The sequence below is a fragment of the Pongo abelii genome, chromosome 11 (genome assembly GCF_028885655.2).
Source record: "Pongo abelii isolate AG06213 chromosome 11, NHGRI_mPonAbe1-v2.0_pri, whole genome shotgun sequence".
Classification (NCBI taxonomy): Eukaryota; Metazoa; Chordata; class Mammalia; order Primates; family Hominidae; genus Pongo; species Pongo abelii.
Window position 1 is genome coordinate 27,181,704 of NC_071996.2, and position 17,046 is coordinate 27,198,749.

A 17,046-nucleotide genomic window follows, 5' to 3' on the forward strand; every position below is an offset into this window, starting at 1 on the left:
ACCAGCTCTTCCTACAGCACGTGCCTGCCACTTGCTCAGTGGCAAAGCGAGAGACCCGGGAGTCGGCCTTCCCTCCTCCACTCCACCACAATGGAACCCACTTATGTGTGGGCTTTTGAATGCCTCTCAAAATCTCTCCTTTCAAACTCCACCCCCAGTCCACCACTTGCTTGGATCATTCTGGGGCCCTCAGCTAACAGCTGTCCAATCCACAGTGCTCACTGCAAAGACAGATTTTCAACTTGGAAATAGGATCATGTCCCTGCCCTCTCCCCAAAACTTTCCGAAAATCCCCACTGCTGTTACAAAGAGGGCCTAGGCGGTGGCCCTGTGGAATCCCCTCACTCCAGCCACCAGGTCTCCTTCCAGCCCCTCCTCCATATCACCTGCTCAGGGACTTGCACGTGCAGCCTCCTCTGCCTGCTCAGACCTCAGCCGAGTCACCACCTCCCTTGGGATGCCTTCCCTGACCTCCTGGAGTTGGGCAGATCTTCCCTACGCTCAGGCCTCTCTCTCCAAACAAGGGTGGGGGTGAGCTTTCTTCCACTGTGTGGTTATCTGCTTGCTCCTGTCTTTCTCACCATGCATTAGGGACCCAAATCCTTTTTCCCACCTGACCATCCCCAACACTCGAATGCAGCTGGCACAGCCATGAGCCCAGTGGGAGGTGCCAAGGGCTGACCCATGGCACAGACAGGACGTGTTGAGAAAGAACAGATTCACAGTCACCTAAAGACAGCACTTACTCAATGCTACCATCACACGTGCTAGGACTCCTCCAAACTTTAAAGTGTTAAGTAATTTAATCTTCACGACTGTCCCATAAAGAAGAGGCTGTTATGCTCATTTTACAGAAGACAAAACAAAGGACACTAAGTAACTTGCCCAAGGTACAGGGACACCAAAACCACCTGCCACAGGGCCTATGCCCAGGGTGCAGAGGAGGAGAGGTGTCTCAGGGGGCAGGGAATATGACTGCAGGGAGGCACAGGGAGGTCCCCCTGCATGGGAGGGGGCCCCAGGTGGACACACACACACCTCACTTGGACACACACACACACTCAGGTGGACACACACACCCCTCCCAGGTGGACACACACACACACACACACCCCAGGTGGAGAGACACACACACACCCCCAAGTGGACACATACACACACACTCCAGGTGGACAGACACACACTCACCCCAGGTGGACACACACACACACACACCCCAGGTGGACACACACACACACACACACCCAGGTGGACACACACACACACACACCCCAGGTGGACACACACACACACACCCAGGTAGACACATACACACACACACACCCCCCAGGTGGACACACACACACATACACCCCAGGTGGAGGCACACACACACACCCCAGGTAGACACACACACACACACACACCCCAGGTGGACACACACACACATACACCCCAGGTGGAGGCACACACACACACCCCAGGTAGACAGACACACCCCAGGTAGACACACACACACACACACCCCAGGTGGACACACACACACACCCCAGGTGGACACACACACACACCCCCCAGGTAGAGACACACACATACACCCCAGGTGGACACACACACACACACACACCCCCCAGGTGGAGACACACACACACACCCCAGGTGGACACACACACACACCCCAGGTGGAGACACACACACACCCCCCAGGTGGACACACACACACCCTCCAGGTGGACAGTCACACCCCAGGTGGACGCGAGCACACACGCACACACACACACACGATGCAGAGGCACACAGCCTCTGCCACTGTCCCTGTCAAGCCTGTCACTTTGTGGCTTCCTTGGAGCACATTTTCTTAGCTTTCCTGAGCCTCTCTTTCCCCACCTGTACAATCAGGGCAGTGTGGCTTGCTTTGCAGGGCTGTTGTGAAGACACACATAGAATGCCAAGAACAGTGCCTAAAACCCAGCGGGCATTCCAAAATGAAATTGCTAATGAATGTGGCTTCTTCAAGGGCTAGGAGGACTGTTCCAAGGGGCAGGGTGAGCCTCCAGTCAATAATGTAGTGAAGGGCAGCAAGTCTAGGAAAGATGATTGGGCCACGCAGCAACACAGCTGTCATTAGACATCCACTCATTGGCTTGCATTCGGCGTCCTCTCAGCTTCTGGGTTCTTATTTACTGAGTCCACTCCTTGTCAATCCTCACTTCAAAGGAAACTCAAAGAAAGATGCAGAAGTGAATTCTCTGAAAGGCTCCTATTACTTACAAACTGAGTGGCAAATGCGGTAATGTGAGGGGAAAAACCATCTAACATGATATAAAGTAAGAAACACACACATCTTCGTAACACATTTTTTAAAAAAGAATCTGCTGCTAATATTTGGATTCCCACCCTCTCATGTGCCCCTAACAAGAGGAAACAGGCCAAATCTGACAGTGATATTCATCTCTGTTATCCCCGCCTCTCATGGGAAATATGTTTATTAATGCGCCCTTCTCTTGATAAATTACTAAATAGAAAGAAAAGCCTGGCACTCATTTCCCGTGGTTTCTCCTGTGATTTATAACCGGGAACATGGAGTATTCATCTATGGAGGCGCCTGTTTTAATGCCGGTCGGCTACGGGTGACTGGCCACCTGCCCACCCTCACCTGGGCGGACGCCGACACCACCTGCCTCTGGACCTTGCTTCACTCTTTCTCTTGCTCATTCACATGTTTATTCATTGATCCATCAGCCCCTCATGTAGTGCTGAGAGCACACCAGGCATTGATTGGATATCATGGGGACTCCGGGCAGGGATGCCTCTGACCCTGTCCTCATGGATCTCACCGTATAGGAGAGAGATGAAGACAGTACTCCGAGGCACTAGGCAGGATTTGCAAGGTGCCATCTAAGCAGGATTATTCTAGAGAATCTCAAGGTGCTCAGGAGGGAGATCATTGTTTTCCCTGAGGCAGTGGGAAGGGCAGGAGATGCAAGAACAGGCCCTGGACTCAGGCAGACCCAGGTTCCAACCCTGCTTGCACACTCTGAACTGGGTAGCTTTGAGCCAATCACTGGTTGTCTCACGCAGAAGATAGGCTACCAGCACCCATCCCAGGGGTGCTATGGGCTGATAGCCAACATATCATCTATACCTGTGGGTGGACTTCCATGGAGTCGGGGCTGGAGATCTCCCCAAGGCCTGTGTGCCCAGGAGCCTGGGCTGAGGGGCAGGAGGAAAGAGCATCATCCTGGCACCGGGTCCCAGGAGGCTTCTCTGTGCCAGATGCCATCCTCAGCCCGGGGCTGGGTGATTTTAGGTTTGATGGAGACAGAGACAGGAACATCCTCCTCAGACAGGGATTAGGTTTTCCATTTCAGGAAAAATTACAAGGCCAGCAGGACGCAGCCTGGTGGTGGGGCTCGGGTACCCTGAATCCTCACTGGCTAAGATGTGTTCCCTGCATAGCCCAACTCCCTCACCCAGATATTGTCTGGCTTGCCGAGGAGATGCTCTAAGGAAATCTGGCCTGAGGACCTTAATGCTCCCACACCTAACTGTCCACAGCCCTCTCACCCCCTCTGATGGGGGAGTAGCAAGAGCCCGGGCCATGGAGCAGAGAGGCTCAGAGTTGCCAGGACCACGGTCTAGCTAAGTGATGAACACAGACAAACAGGCTGTGCCGCAGGCTCCTCACCTGTGAAGCGGCTTTGTGAAGCTGATGTGGCGGGACAGTCTGTGTGGGTTTACCAGATGACCCATAGACACCGCTTAGCCCGTGCCTGTACACAGCAGCTCCACCACCTCATGCAGGGACCTGCAGTGTGGCTTCCTTTGCCCTGGTTCCCCTTCCTGTCTCGGCAAGGGATCCCTGCCTGACTTGGGCCTCTGGCAGCCCCTCCACCAGCTCTTCCTGCCTCTCTGGGTTTGATCAATGTAATTGGTTTCTGAAAACCCCCCGGATCCACAGGCAGCATAAAGAACAGGCGTCAGAATGGAGGTGACATCTGGGCCAAATTAGTGTCAATATGACAATAAAATGCACGGCTTGGAGGAAGTATGAGCTGTAAACAGATAACATTTCAATCGGAAACATCTCAATCTTCTCAATGTGGTGGAGGGGGGAGGGGTGGCTGTTCTGTCGTTAAATCACCAATATTCAACAGCATAACATGAGAAAATTCCATTTTAGGGCCCGGGTGACAACCAGTGAATTCCCTGCTCTCCAGGGAGCCGCTCAGCAGAATGATGACCTTGGTTCCCTGACTGGTTCTCTATCACCTTCCCATGCAGCAGCCCTCCTGTCTTCCTGTTGTAAATCAGGACCCCTTTAAGAACAAGAGGAAATGCGCCTTCACCCACCACCGGGAGACCAGGAAGGGTGGGTTTTCATCAGAGCCTGGAAAATCCCTCTGTCCTGCTGGCACCCTGGCCTCAGTGCCCTGGGAGGAACACAGGGCTTGGCTTTCCAATCCCCCAAGAGCCCCGTAGAGGCCTCTCTAGCTTCTGGCCTTTCTTGCACCACTGCAGTGTGTTCCCAAATGTAGGGCCACACATGGCCCAGATGAGGTTATTTTAGGTTTGGTGGAGACAGAGACAGGAACATCCTCTTCAGACAGGGATTAGGTTTTCCATTTCAGGAAAAAATACAAAGTTCCATTTTAAGAACCATTTATTTAACCCCAAAAGGTAAGTCTGTTAAAAAATATTATTAAATACACAATTGTGCACGTGGCACTCAGCTAAGGTAAAAATTGGGCTGGTGGTTTGCAAACGGGTGTACTGGGGACAAGGCCCTGCAGGATGAGGACCCACATGGAGTTCCCACCCACCTCTCCCTGCTCGCCCTCTTGCCTGGCAGAGCCCTCTCCAAGCCTTGGCTGGACATTCAAAACCTCCGGAAAGTTCTCTCCCCTACAGTGCTCCCTCCTCTGGGACCATGAATGAAGGTGCTGAGAAAGGAGGCTGGGGTAGGAGGGGCGTCAGGTCGGGACAGGCATTCTGGGTCCTGCCCAGGAACTCACACAGGGCTGCGCTGGAGCTCAGGCACCAGGAAGGCAGGGCCTGCGTGCTGCTCATGATGCGTTGCATCCCTAGACCTAGAACCGGGCCTGGTAAATAGAAGGTGCCCAATAAACACCTGCCGAATCAACCAGTGTGTGTGCATGAGACACAGAGACAGAGAAAGGCAGAGAGAGAAGGCCTGTTCTCCTTGGCTGTCCATGAGCTCTCCAGGCCCCCTGGCACCTGCACAGAGCTCACATGCTCAAGATGATGTGTATGGGGGCTTCCTGGTGTGAACACATATTCCTCAGAGAGAGCCAGGCCCCTTCCACAGGTCTCCTGAACTGCACTGCTGGCGCCAGGGATGGCCCACACAATTTTCTCAGTGAGGATTTGAGCAAAAAGAAACCTAGTGGAAACGCTCATTCACATTCTCTGCTGTGTGGTCTGGAGCTTTCCGGGAGGGACCGGCACAGACCCATGGAGCAGGCAACCACCGAAAACACCTCCTCGACTCCCATGGTTCACGGGAGGGGAGGGGCCGGGGGACACCCCAGAGACAGGTCCAGCCTCAGCCACCTGGCTGAGAGCCCTGGTGTTGTGTTCAGTGTCTCTTAGAGACATACGTGAGTAACCGTCCACCCGGCCTCGGAGCTAAGTGGAAGTGTGGAAAGCATTTTTAAAAGGTGAAGTGAAGGTTCTGGTTCTAGTTGAAACTGGTTTTGGAAAAAATGTATTAAGTAGCAATAAAAACAGGAGATAATCCTGGACTACTCTGATTTTCTTGGATTGTAACTGACTGGGAACAAAGGGAAAGAAGTTATCTGCTTCTGAAATCCTTGGATAAGAAAAATGCCCCCACCCCCACCCCATACTGGAGCTGGAGAAACTGATATCCCTGCTCAGGCTGACTCTGGAATCTGGTGATGCTTCCCCGCTACCCCCACGTCCTGAAGCCAGATGTGTTCCCAAGGCGGAGGTGGAGAAGGCACGGCGGGTGGGGTGTGATGAGTTAACCAGCAGCTGCTGGAGGGCTGGGAGCTCTCGCGCCCACTGCTGAGCTCACCTCTACGCTCCTCTGCTGCTTCCCAGAGATGCTCAGCCCCAAGGGCTGCCAAATGCTGAGTGCCCAGAAGGCAAAGTCGCTCCCCAGCCCCTTTCAGTCCCCTGTGAGCCAACAGCTACGTTCCTCGAGTGCCTCCTTCCTTAGCTGAAGCGCATCTTTCCATTCCAGGGTCTTTTCTAAGTGCCATTCACTCATTCACTCACTCACCCAACAAACACAGAGGATCTGCTCCTTGCCAGATGTGCTCCCAGACCTGACAGGGCGGGCCATCTGGCCATATGTAAGGAGAAGTCCCAGCCAGTTCCAGTTGGGGGCGCCTTGGGTCCCGTTAGTGCAGTGGAGCTAGTTGGTGGCTTGAAAGGCCTGGGGCTGGATTCTTGTGGGGTCTCAGGAGAAGGCCTAGGGCACCGTGCACAGGACTCTGTGCAGGAATGAGCTCACGGAGGTATCTGGGGAACTGCAGGTGGGGCAGTGCATGGCAAGACCAGTGTGCAGTGGAGAGAGACGAGCTGGAGAGGAAGGCCTCTGGATGGGGGTTCTAAAGTCTGAATTTTATCCTGATGGGGGCTAGAAGTGGCAGGGGCTGATCTCAGGATGGCAGAGAGGATAAAGATGGGGATGCTGAATGAGCAGCAGCCATGGAGCAGGGCTATGAGGGCGATATGTCACTGTCTGGCCCGGGAGGGGTGACACGCCACTCTTGGAGGCCTGAGGGACAGGATGGGATGGATGGGAGATGGCAAGGAAAAGGTCTGGGAGAATCTGGGGCCTGGGCTTAGGCAGCAGGTGCACAGAGCTGCCTACAATGAAGATACAGAATCCTGCAAGAGGGAGTGGATTTAAAGAGGGAAAGATATACTGGTGGAAAGAGACCTGCACCAGCATTATTCCAGCACCTGCTAGATGCCAGGCACTGGGCCAGGCTCACATGTGCCATCTCAGTCAATGTGTTTAATCCACACAGCTCACAGGGCTTGGGATTGCCACTCTACACCCCTTCAGTCCTGTCACCACCTCTGAACCCAGCTACCACAGAGAGGACACCGTGCAGCCAGGCCTGACGCAGGCCTGCCCTGGAACTCGCTGTACTGCTTCTCGCCTCTGGCTCTGGCCCAGCTGCTCTGGGCTGAGCTCAAGTCCACCTGGCCTCGCTGGCCCTCCCTGGGGCCAGGGCTCATGGTTGGTCAGGTGCATGTGCTGCTGAAAACTGCACCCCAGGGAAGGGCAGATGGTGCTGGTAACAAACAGAGCAAGGCCTGGGTCAAGCCGCTAGATGCTGGGAGCCCATTTGCTCATCTTAAAGTAAGGAGCATATTTCTAGCCTCAGAAGGTGGCTAAGGGAGTTACATGGAAGAATGTGTGTAAAAGCACAGAACAGAGGCAATCTGCATTCCAATTCACTGTCTCTCACGTGTGCACACACACACACACTCACACACACACAGCAGACGCTCATGCTGCAAATCACTGGATGACTCCCGGCTGCCTGGCTTAGCCCTTCCTGCCCTGTGGGGACACCTGCCTCATCTTACCTCTCTCGGCCATGGTTTCTCTGCCTCGTCCACTTTCCTGTTGGCCTGGTGCCGCCCTCTGGCCCTTGGAAGAAGAGTCCTGCCTGGAGGAAGCTGACATTTGGGTGTGGCAATTTGCACATGGTCCTTCATGCACTCGGTTGCTGCTGTTTGGTTTCTAATATTGGCAAGGAGCGTGTCTAGCACACAACTTTCTCTCAGCACCTCTGACACCTCACTGTGGCTCGTGGGAGCACTGTGTAGTGCTGCTGAGAGGAGAGGGGAACAGAACACATGGATGTGTGTGTACTCAGAGGGATGTCAATGTCCTACAGAGCTGACAGGTGTTGTTGAACATCTGGATGGTGTGCTTAATTCTGGACTAAACACCATGCTGGGAAAGGCAAGGAAGAACGGGACAGACACAGGGACCAAATTCTGGTGGCATCACTGAGGCATGTTATGGCCTCCCACCAGGGCCTGGCGAGGACCACATCCATGAGGGGCCAGCCTCGGAGGTCGGCCGCCCTCTTCTCAGCAAAACTCTTCTTGGGAAGCAGGAGATGCTCAAGATAGCTGAGGAGCCACGTGAGGTGGTTGCTGTAAGTATGAGGTGGGCCAGGCAGAGTGAAGTAGCAGCCAGAGGAGGGAGCTGTCCCAGTGACAGAGGCGGGCAGGGGAAAGGAAAGGAGGAGGCTTCCAGAGAGACTTCCTGGAGGAGGGAGATGTCAGCCAGGCCTTAGGGAAGTGAAGGGCTCCCCTGGAACACAGCCCTGAGGGAGGGTCTGGGTGACCAAGGCAGCAGCCCACCCTGAGTCTCATGGCGTTGCCTGGTCCCACGTGATTTCCCACCAGCCCACCCCAACCTGCTACAGGCTGCACAGCCCTGCAGGCACCAGGGCTGCCCCTGCAGGATGGTCTTCCTGCAGGCATCTGTCTCCCCGCCGTGGGCTATCAGGGAGTGAAAACGCCGCCCCAGGCAGGGCTACGGGAGGCTGGCTCTGCAGGAGGTGCCTGCCTGTCCCCTGTGGTGGCTTCCAGCTCTACTGGCTGCCCTGCCTCCCTGTGTGCCGCTGGCCAGGGCTCCAGCACCTGCAGGTGGAGTGGCACTGACTGGGGGATGAGAGGGGGTGCTGAGCCTTCCACCCCCTCCACTATTCCTTGACATGGGCTCCTTGCTGACCCCAGGCTCGTGGTCAGAGGGTCACAGGTGTCCCTGTGAAAGCAGCTGTGAGGATGGCATTTGGTGGGTGGGAAGGACTTGGTGTCTAACAGGCACCAAAAGCTTCATCTACCCGGGATACCTGACTTCCTTCCCTTCTAAGAGGGCCCCACCTATAGCCTCCCAGCTCATTTACTACTCCATCCTTCAAATGCTCAGGCCCGAGACCCTGCGATCAACTTCAACTCCCTTCTTTCTCTCAACTCTATATTCTAGCTGGGAGCACATCCTGTGGTTCTACCTTCACGGTCTTCCTGAGACCCGGCCCCTTCTTCCCACCTCTACCAGCTGGACCTCCTGCGCCCATCTTGCCCCCAAATCAATTCTCACATCAGCACGGAAGGAGACTCCTTCTGTGCGACAGTCAGCTCTCTTTTCTCCTCTGCCCAGCCTCATCTCCAGTGAAAGCCAGTCTCTTCCGAGGTGCACTGGCTGGCAAGACCCCGCCTGGAAACTCTGGCCTCACCCCCACTCCCACCCCTCACTGCCAGCACTGGCCTCCTGGCTGTGTCTTGAGCTCGGTGGGCCCACTGCTGCCTCAGGCCCTTTGCACTGCAGTTTCCTCTGCCTGGAGCACTCGCTCCCCGGATTTCAACTTCCCAGTGAGGCTTCCTCTGACTTCCCCATTCCAAACTGCACCCCACTCACCCAGTGCTCGCTCCCCCGCCCCTGCTTTGTTTCCCCGGTCCATTTGTAATTGGCTACTTTCATATGTAATTCCTAGAGCTGCTTAGCATCTGTTTCTCCCCATCGCACTGTAAGTTCCAGCTTCGTTTGCTGTGGTGTCTGAGATGCTTACAATGCCTCCTGACCCATGGTGACTCAGTAAGTGTTGTCCAAAGATTCAGTGCCTGTGGACAGCCATCCTGGAAGGCATCGGGGTAGAGCCCAACCCCTCCTTAAGGGCCCTTGTCCCCAAAAGAAACAGTGAGTGAGCTTCTCAGCCTCAAGAGGAGATCCCCTAGCCCCATCCTCAGCCCCTTGGGGCCGGCACTCACCGTCCACTGGGTTGAGGTAGTCATGGAGATGGGGTGTGCTGGCAGCCCCCCCGCTCTGCATCAGCAGGTCCCCGTAGGGCGCGGGGTGGCCTGCCACGAGGGTCATCTGGTGGTAATAGTCTGAGGGGGTGGTGCCTGGAGCAGGAAGGCCAAACAGTCCCCTCTCCTTAAGGTGCTCCTGGGCCACTGTGGGCAGAGGGGAGAGAAAGAAGCTGTCAGAACCTGGCACTGGCTGCGCCTTCTCCTGCCAAAAAAAAAAAAAAAGCAGAGAGAAATGCACACCTGGTGTGGGGGGTTCTCTCCTCGGCACTTTCCCCCACTGCCCCACTGTTTGCACTGTGCTGGGCCTGGGCTTGGCCAGCATGAGCTGCGGTGTTGCTGCTGAAGGAGGCCAGACCCCGACCTCCATACTCCCCCATTTCATTAGATTCATAAACAATCTCTCCCTCCTCTGCCTCCATGCTCCTCAGAATCCCGGAGCCCCAGGCCAACAGGATCCATAGTCCTGCAGAGTCTTCCAAGTTAAAAGAAGGTGCAAACAGACGCACTTCGGCGGCACGCAGCTGGGCCGGGTCAGTCTGTGCCTGAACATTCAGGCTGAGATCGCTGCTGGGGCGCCAGGCCTGGCCAGATAAAGCTCCTGGCCTGCACACATCCTTATCCCTGCAGCGCAGAGCCTCGGGGCTGTCTGCTTCAACCCTAAGGTCAGCCCTGCCCAGGGCTTGGGAAAGAGGCAGCGAGGATGAAATTCAGAGCATCTGAGGGAGGCTGGCCCTCAGCAGGAAGGTGTCAGGAAACGAACGGGAGCTTGGAAACCTAGCACCCCCATCGAGGGTCCACAGGTGTGCAAAGAGGGCAGTCTGAATCTAGGAAGCAAGCTCCTAACCACTGTGCACTATGGCCTCTCTGTTGCAGTCTCGACAAATTTCAAAAGAGCTCTCTCATGCGCTTGGCAGAGAGAGGAGACCGGGCCATGGAAGCTGCCGTCCTCCTCTGCTTCCTTCTCGCCATCTCCTGCTGCACCTCCCAAGAGTCCAGGCCTCCAGCCAGGCTGATCACCCACGGCCTCTGCCTCCCCTGTCCATGCCTAAAGTTCCCTCCCCTACGCCTTCCTGCCTGCCCACCTTCCCTCAAAACCTTCCCTGAAGATCCCATTTGTCCCCAGTCACACGTGGTCTGGCCAACACTGCCTCGGATCGCTGATGAGCTTCCTAACCTCACATGGCAGGCTCTGGGGCTGGTACCGAGCAGGGCACACAGGACTCGAATTCAGACTTCCTGCCAGCTGCTCTTGAGCCTAATCTGCCATCCTTGGTCACTGCCCAAGGGCTGATGAGGCCTTGGCGTATCTGGTCTACTTCCTGTGGGATTCAGGGCCATGCAAATTAGCCAGGTCCCTGCTATGTTGTGGGGCTGTAAATGGGTACGTGGGTGTTCCAGGAGCTACCTCAGTGTTTATCTTGAACTCATGCATAGCATGGCGCTCCATCAGTCGAAGGCCTCTCCTCCAGGGGCAGCTCTGTCTCACCACCCCCAGCTCCTTTTTAAAATTTTTTTTTAGAGACAGGATCTCACTCTGTTGCCCAGGCTGAAGTGCAGTGGTGTGATCCTAGCTCACTGCAGGCTTGAACTCCTGGGTTCAAGCGATCCTCCCACCTGGCCTCCAAAAATCCGATTACAGGCATGAGCCACTGTGCCTAGCCCACCCAGCTCTTCACGGGCTACACTGCAGTCAGTGGAATACAGCGTCCCTGGTTCCTGAGCATCTCCAGGAGGGTGCTCTGTTCCTTCCTCCCACAGACATCTCTACTGGCCCTCTGGCCCTGGCCCTGGGAGAGCAGCCAGGTTCCTTCCGCCTCTTCCCTGGGAACCCTGTTACCATGTGTATTAGTTTCCCGGGGTAAATGCTGTAACAGATCAGCATAAACTTCGTGTTAACTGTTGTTAAAACAACAGAACTTTATTCTCTCACAGTTCTGGAGGCCAGAAACCTGAAATCAAGGTGCTGGCAGGGCTGCACTCCCTCCAGAGGCTCAAGGGGAAGATGGGTCCTCGCCTCTTCCAGTTTCTGTTGGTTGCCGGCTTCCTGCTGGTGGCCATATTACTCCCATCTGTGCCTCTTCCTTCACATCGCCTTCTCCTCTGTGACTCTGTGTGTGTCCCTGGGTGGGCATGAATGTGTCTGCCTTCTCTGTGTGTCTCTTGTAAGGACACCTGTTATTGGATTTAGGGCATATGTGGATAATCTGGGATGATCTCTTCAGCTTAAGAGACCTAACTTAATGACATCTGCAAAGACCCACAGGTTTGGGGTCTTTGCAGGGGATGAGGGAATACCCACAGGGAATACCCACAGGTTTGGGGATTAGGATGGACCTGTGTTTTGGGGGGCACCCCTCAGCTGCCATACTAGGCGTGAGCATCAACCTGTTGTTCACGAGTAGTATGAAGGAACGCCAGCCTGGTCACTGTCCGAGGGAAACAAGGCTGGGGAGTTGACAGTGTTAGCGTGAGCCAGGCAGACTCCGGAACCTGACCTGTGTCCTCTCACTCGTGGTCAGCCCACCATGGGCTGGGCACGGTGGCTCACGCCTGTAATCCCAGCACTGGGACCTCAGGAGTGATGCGGACAGGGCTGGGCCCACTGTCCACAAGACAGCAGCCGGGCACAGAGGCAGCACAGGCCTCAGGGCACCCCAGCTTGGTCAAGGCCACACAGGGGACGCACGCAGAATTCAGGACTGAGTTCTGACCTTGAGGGGCCATTTCAGAATGGTACCATCTTCCAGCTGGCCATTTTCCAGCCCCCTGGCTACAACTATTTGCCTTGTTTGGTTTCTCTTTGGTGAGGACCAGGCAAAGTGCAAACCTCCATGCCAGGAAGATGAGTCAATGCTTCAGGGAGTCTTTCTGCACATTTGAAAACTGGATGCCTCCTTTTCATCGTGAATTCCAGCCTGCACATTCTCAGAGCCAGGCCTCCGCTTCAACTCATGGTCACACCCACCAGTTGGAAGAGGATGCATTCCTCTCGGGGAGAATGCTGGTAGTGATAAGAGGCTCACTGGGACCATATTTCCTAGAGCCTCTGCCCATGGGGCTCTGAAGTTCAAGTTGCAAATGTCCTCTAGCCTGAGAGGTCAAGTCTTAGCTTCGTGTATTCTGAGAAGATGCACTTGGTTGCTTTCAAGGATGGGGACGAGTGGCTAACAGCACTGTCAGGGGCGGCACGGGGCCATGCCATGCTATGGATGGGGGTGCACTTCCCAGGGAGACAGCATGGGTGGGACTAGCCCCTAAATGACTGGGTTACTAATATGTGTTTGCATGTGTCTGTTGGTGGGGTGGGTGGGGACTAGAAGTATAAAACTTTAGATCTGCTTTATACATATAAAGACATATTTGTACCATGTGACCCTGCCCTCTTCTGGCTGAAATTAGTCACACCGGGGTGGCCATCTGATCTCTGAGATGGGCCAATCAACGTTCTCTCTCAAACGTCTGAACTGAGAGACACAATGCCACAGCTTCATCCCCAGAGCCCCAGGGCCTGGGCCACCACTTGGAGGTCTCCCGTGTTAACCTGCAAGGGGCAGATCTAACAGAGATGCAGGCAGCAGCCAGCCCACTCTGCCTTCCTTCTGCATGAGACACCCCAACACAACATCCCCTTTCCTAACAACAGCTTCTGCAGACTTTGGTTGGTTACAACCAGTGGTTCTCAGCTACACAAGACCTACTAGGATAGACCCTTACCGTTATTATTACAATAGATCATATATGGTTTGCATGCAAAAGAGTGCTTACCAAGGGCTCTTTAATGAGCATAAAACCCAAAAAACTTGTTGTTTGGAAGTAGTGTGAAGAACACCAGCCTGGTCACCGTTCAAAGGGACCAAGGCTGGGGGGAGTTGACAGTGTTAGTGTGAGAGAGGCTGGCTGAGCCCTGCTCCAATGCCCTAGCTGCCCCTCCCCATCCCCATACCCTACTCACCGTCAGCGGGGCTGAGGCCCCTGGCCGCAGAGATCATGGAGAGCGTGGGGCTGCTGTGCACAGAACGGAGGTAGTGTTCCATGTGGGGGTTCACGTACGGGTGGGGAGCGTTGAATGGGGACTCCCCAGGGCCAGCCGGGTGCGGGGAAAGCCGGATCGAGGAGATGTCAGAGATGACAGGGCTGCCGCTGAGGGCGGGGGGCCTGCAGAGAAAATGGGCAGCCGTCTAAGAAGGAGGACACAGAGGGAACCCCACCAAGACCCCAAAACCGACATGGACAGTCCTTGTATCTCCTGGAAAGACTTTCTAGAACAACCTGCACTTATTATTTGCTACACCGACATCCCCTGGTCATCTGTGAATTAGAGTCTGAACTCTCAAGCATTAGTCAGCGAATGCAGAGTGAAAGCTCCACGCTGGTGCGTGTGCCCACCCGCCAGTCCCACGCTGGGGAATGGACCTTGCACCCGCGACTGGACATGCTGGAGCACGGGCACAGCGGGCCGCCCACACAGTTGTACTGCGGCTTCCCCAGTGCCTCCTCGGGGCTGGGCACAGGCCTACATGCCAGAAACATGTATGAAAAAGAATATGAAAATACAAATACCATGGGTAAAATGCAAAGAGCTCATACAGCTAACAGGATATGTAAAAAAGAGAGGGATCAGAAGATGTCCTACAGGTGGAGAATTTCTGGCTTCAGTTGGATGGTTGGTTGCTGGTGTGACCAGCTTGGCCGCAGGGTCAGGATTCAAGGTGAGTTTTGAAATTGGTGAGCCCTAACTAAAATCTTGGAATATCTCCTCACTCTCCTTCTGTGGAATTCCTCCTAGCGCTAACAGAGCCACCCTTCTCAGATGCCCCAACAGTCAGGCGTGCATTGGGCTTGGTGCCCCTGGCTTGGGCTGGCATGGCCAGGGCCCACCCCCATGTCCTCCAGTCTGCCCACCAAGAGTCACGGAATCCACTCGACGTGACCTCAGGCCCTTATGTCAGGCCTGCTGACCTGGGGCCTCTATGCAGCTGCAGGTGTATTTTGAGGTAATCTACTCCAAAACTCACTCATTAAAGATGAATCAGACTTTATGGTGAAGCAGCTGCAAAACCACAGCTAAGTCACCAGCAACCACATTTACCAAGATTTCATTTTTATTCTTTAGTCTATAATTTGACATTGTGCAAAGAAAAGAGAGTGTGTTAGAATCAGACAAACCTGGGTTAGAATCCCAGCCAAATCACACTGTAACCTCTCCGAGCCTTAGTTTCCTCATCTGTGGAATGGGGATCATAATAGTGTCTGTTTCATAGGGTTGTCGTGAGGATGAAAGTCTCCAAAACTGTGCCAGAGACATGGCAGGCAGTCATGAAAGGAGAACTGCTGTTAGAGGGTTAGAACCACACTTTGAGGGCTAACCTAGCATTGCCCGGGAGGCCCTCACAATCTTCACACTGGATTGATGCTGGACGTGTGAAAGGCCACTGCTGGAATTGGTTATTTCAGGGAGAAAATGATTTGTCTGTTGGCTGAGCAAACCAGAGATAATTACTGATCATGCTCAATAGTGCACAAAAACTGGGCTTACAGTAAAGTACAAACCAGGACCCAAACAGGTGACATCCAGATGTCCTCACATCTGGGTTTCACAAACTTCCCCCTGGGAGGCCGCTGTGCCGGGCCTGGAGGGAATCTTCCGCTGTCTGGTTGTCTAGCTTCAGCAGACGTGACTGCCCTGCTCATGTAGATCCCACGAACCTGCTTCTGCATTTTTGCCTACACCAATCCTTGGCCTCCAATGGCTTCCTGCACCCTATACCGGGGTGGCAAACTCCTTCTCATCCCTGTCAGCCCAGCAGGTGGCACCCTCCCTGAAGCCCCTTCTCTTGGCTCAAGATCCCTTCTCTCTGCTCCCCTAGGATGCAGTGTTCCAGGCTCAAGCTGACAGGTGCATCTGCCAGCTTCCCAGGCCCTGCCTGGGAGCAGGGCATGTCCGAGGCTCTTCTACATGCTCAGCACCTGGCATGGAACTGGCGCCATGCAGGTGTTCAGAGGTACCTTCAGAATCAGTGACAGCCACATGTCTGTGTGCCAGCCACTGAGCTCGATGGGAGGGAGACTGTGGAATAAGTCACAAGTCACAACCTCAAGACGTTCTCACTCACAGCCTGCCTGTAGAGGTGGATGCCTCTGCATGGGAACTGCATGAAATGTGGAGGGCTTAACAGATAGCTTTAGCCTAGGCAGGGGCTGCTATGTGTGCCCGGGAGAGGAGAAGTGGGACCAGACTGATGCACCTCTGGACAAGGGCAGGTCCTGTGGGCTCCGGTCTGTGACTGCAGCAGGATGACACTCACATCCTGCCACGGGATGGGTGGGTTGTGAAGAGAAGGCTCTGGGACAACATCACCTCTGTATGGCTCCTGGGGGCAGACCTGGGCTGAAGGATACAAGTTCTGGAAGGCTGAGTGTGGCTCAGCAAAATGCAGGGTGTCTACAGGCTGAGAGAATAGCTGCGATGCCTTCTGTCCTGACTTCTCGGTCCTCCCCGGACACTCCAGGCAGGGAAGTTTCCCAGAGCCTGCAGGATGCCGGCCAGGGTTTGAGGTCACAGTAGTCCGTAATCAGATGCCGGTGGCCCTAGGTGGCTTGCTCAGGTCCCGGGAATGCCAGCCTCCCTGGCACCAAGGTTGCCCTGTGGGGTGTGCCAACTACAGCTGAGGCCCCCTGCGATAGCCAGTGATCACATGGGGATTTCAAGCTACACGGTGAGGCCACACAGCAGGCCCAGTCTGTCCAAGGTGACCCGGATCCCACTGGCCAGATGAGCCTCCCCTGAGAGGCCTGGAGTGAGGTGTTGCCATGGTCACATGCACACCACTGTCTGGGGCTGCCATGGAGGCAGCTGGGCCTGGAGATGGCAGGTGGGGCCTGGGTCACACATGGAGGAGCTGGGACTTTCGCCTCCACAGTGCAGTTGCCACCGTTTGGGGAAAGTAGACTCCACCTCCCCCTTCCCACTGCAAGCATCACCAAAGGAATCAGGAGCCCAGGGGTAGCCCAGGGCAGCCTTTTCCTCTTTCAGGCCCTGGGCTCTGTAGGGACATCCAGGGGTCTCTGCAGGGTTGCCTGGACTATTTCCTCATGGCAGCCCCCACGAAGTAAGCACTGGCTGTGTGCCCTGCAGGTGGGTATGGAAAAATGGCACCAACCACTGCACTTGACCACGAGCACACTACATCCAGACAGGGGTGTCATTCTCCATGCTGTGCGGCCAGTGAGAGG

General features: G+C 54.9%; 1 protein-coding gene across 10 annotated transcripts in view; it reads right to left on the minus strand.

The window, feature by feature from the left end:
- The window catches only part of GLI2 (GLI family zinc finger 2), a 256,865-nt gene that overhangs the window by 27,495 nt on the left and 212,324 nt on the right, over positions 1-17,046 (minus strand). For all 10 annotated transcript variants that reach the window (XM_054549224.2, XM_024243718.3, XM_024243717.3 and 7 more), the window contains 2 exons: positions 13,766-13,968; positions 9,772-9,957 (listed from right to left, as the gene is read on the minus strand). In XM_054549224.2, the coding sequence (XP_054405199.2) occupies positions 9,772-9,957; positions 13,766-13,968 (389 nt within the window). The remainder of the gene's footprint in view (positions 1-9,771; positions 9,958-13,765; positions 13,969-17,046) is intronic.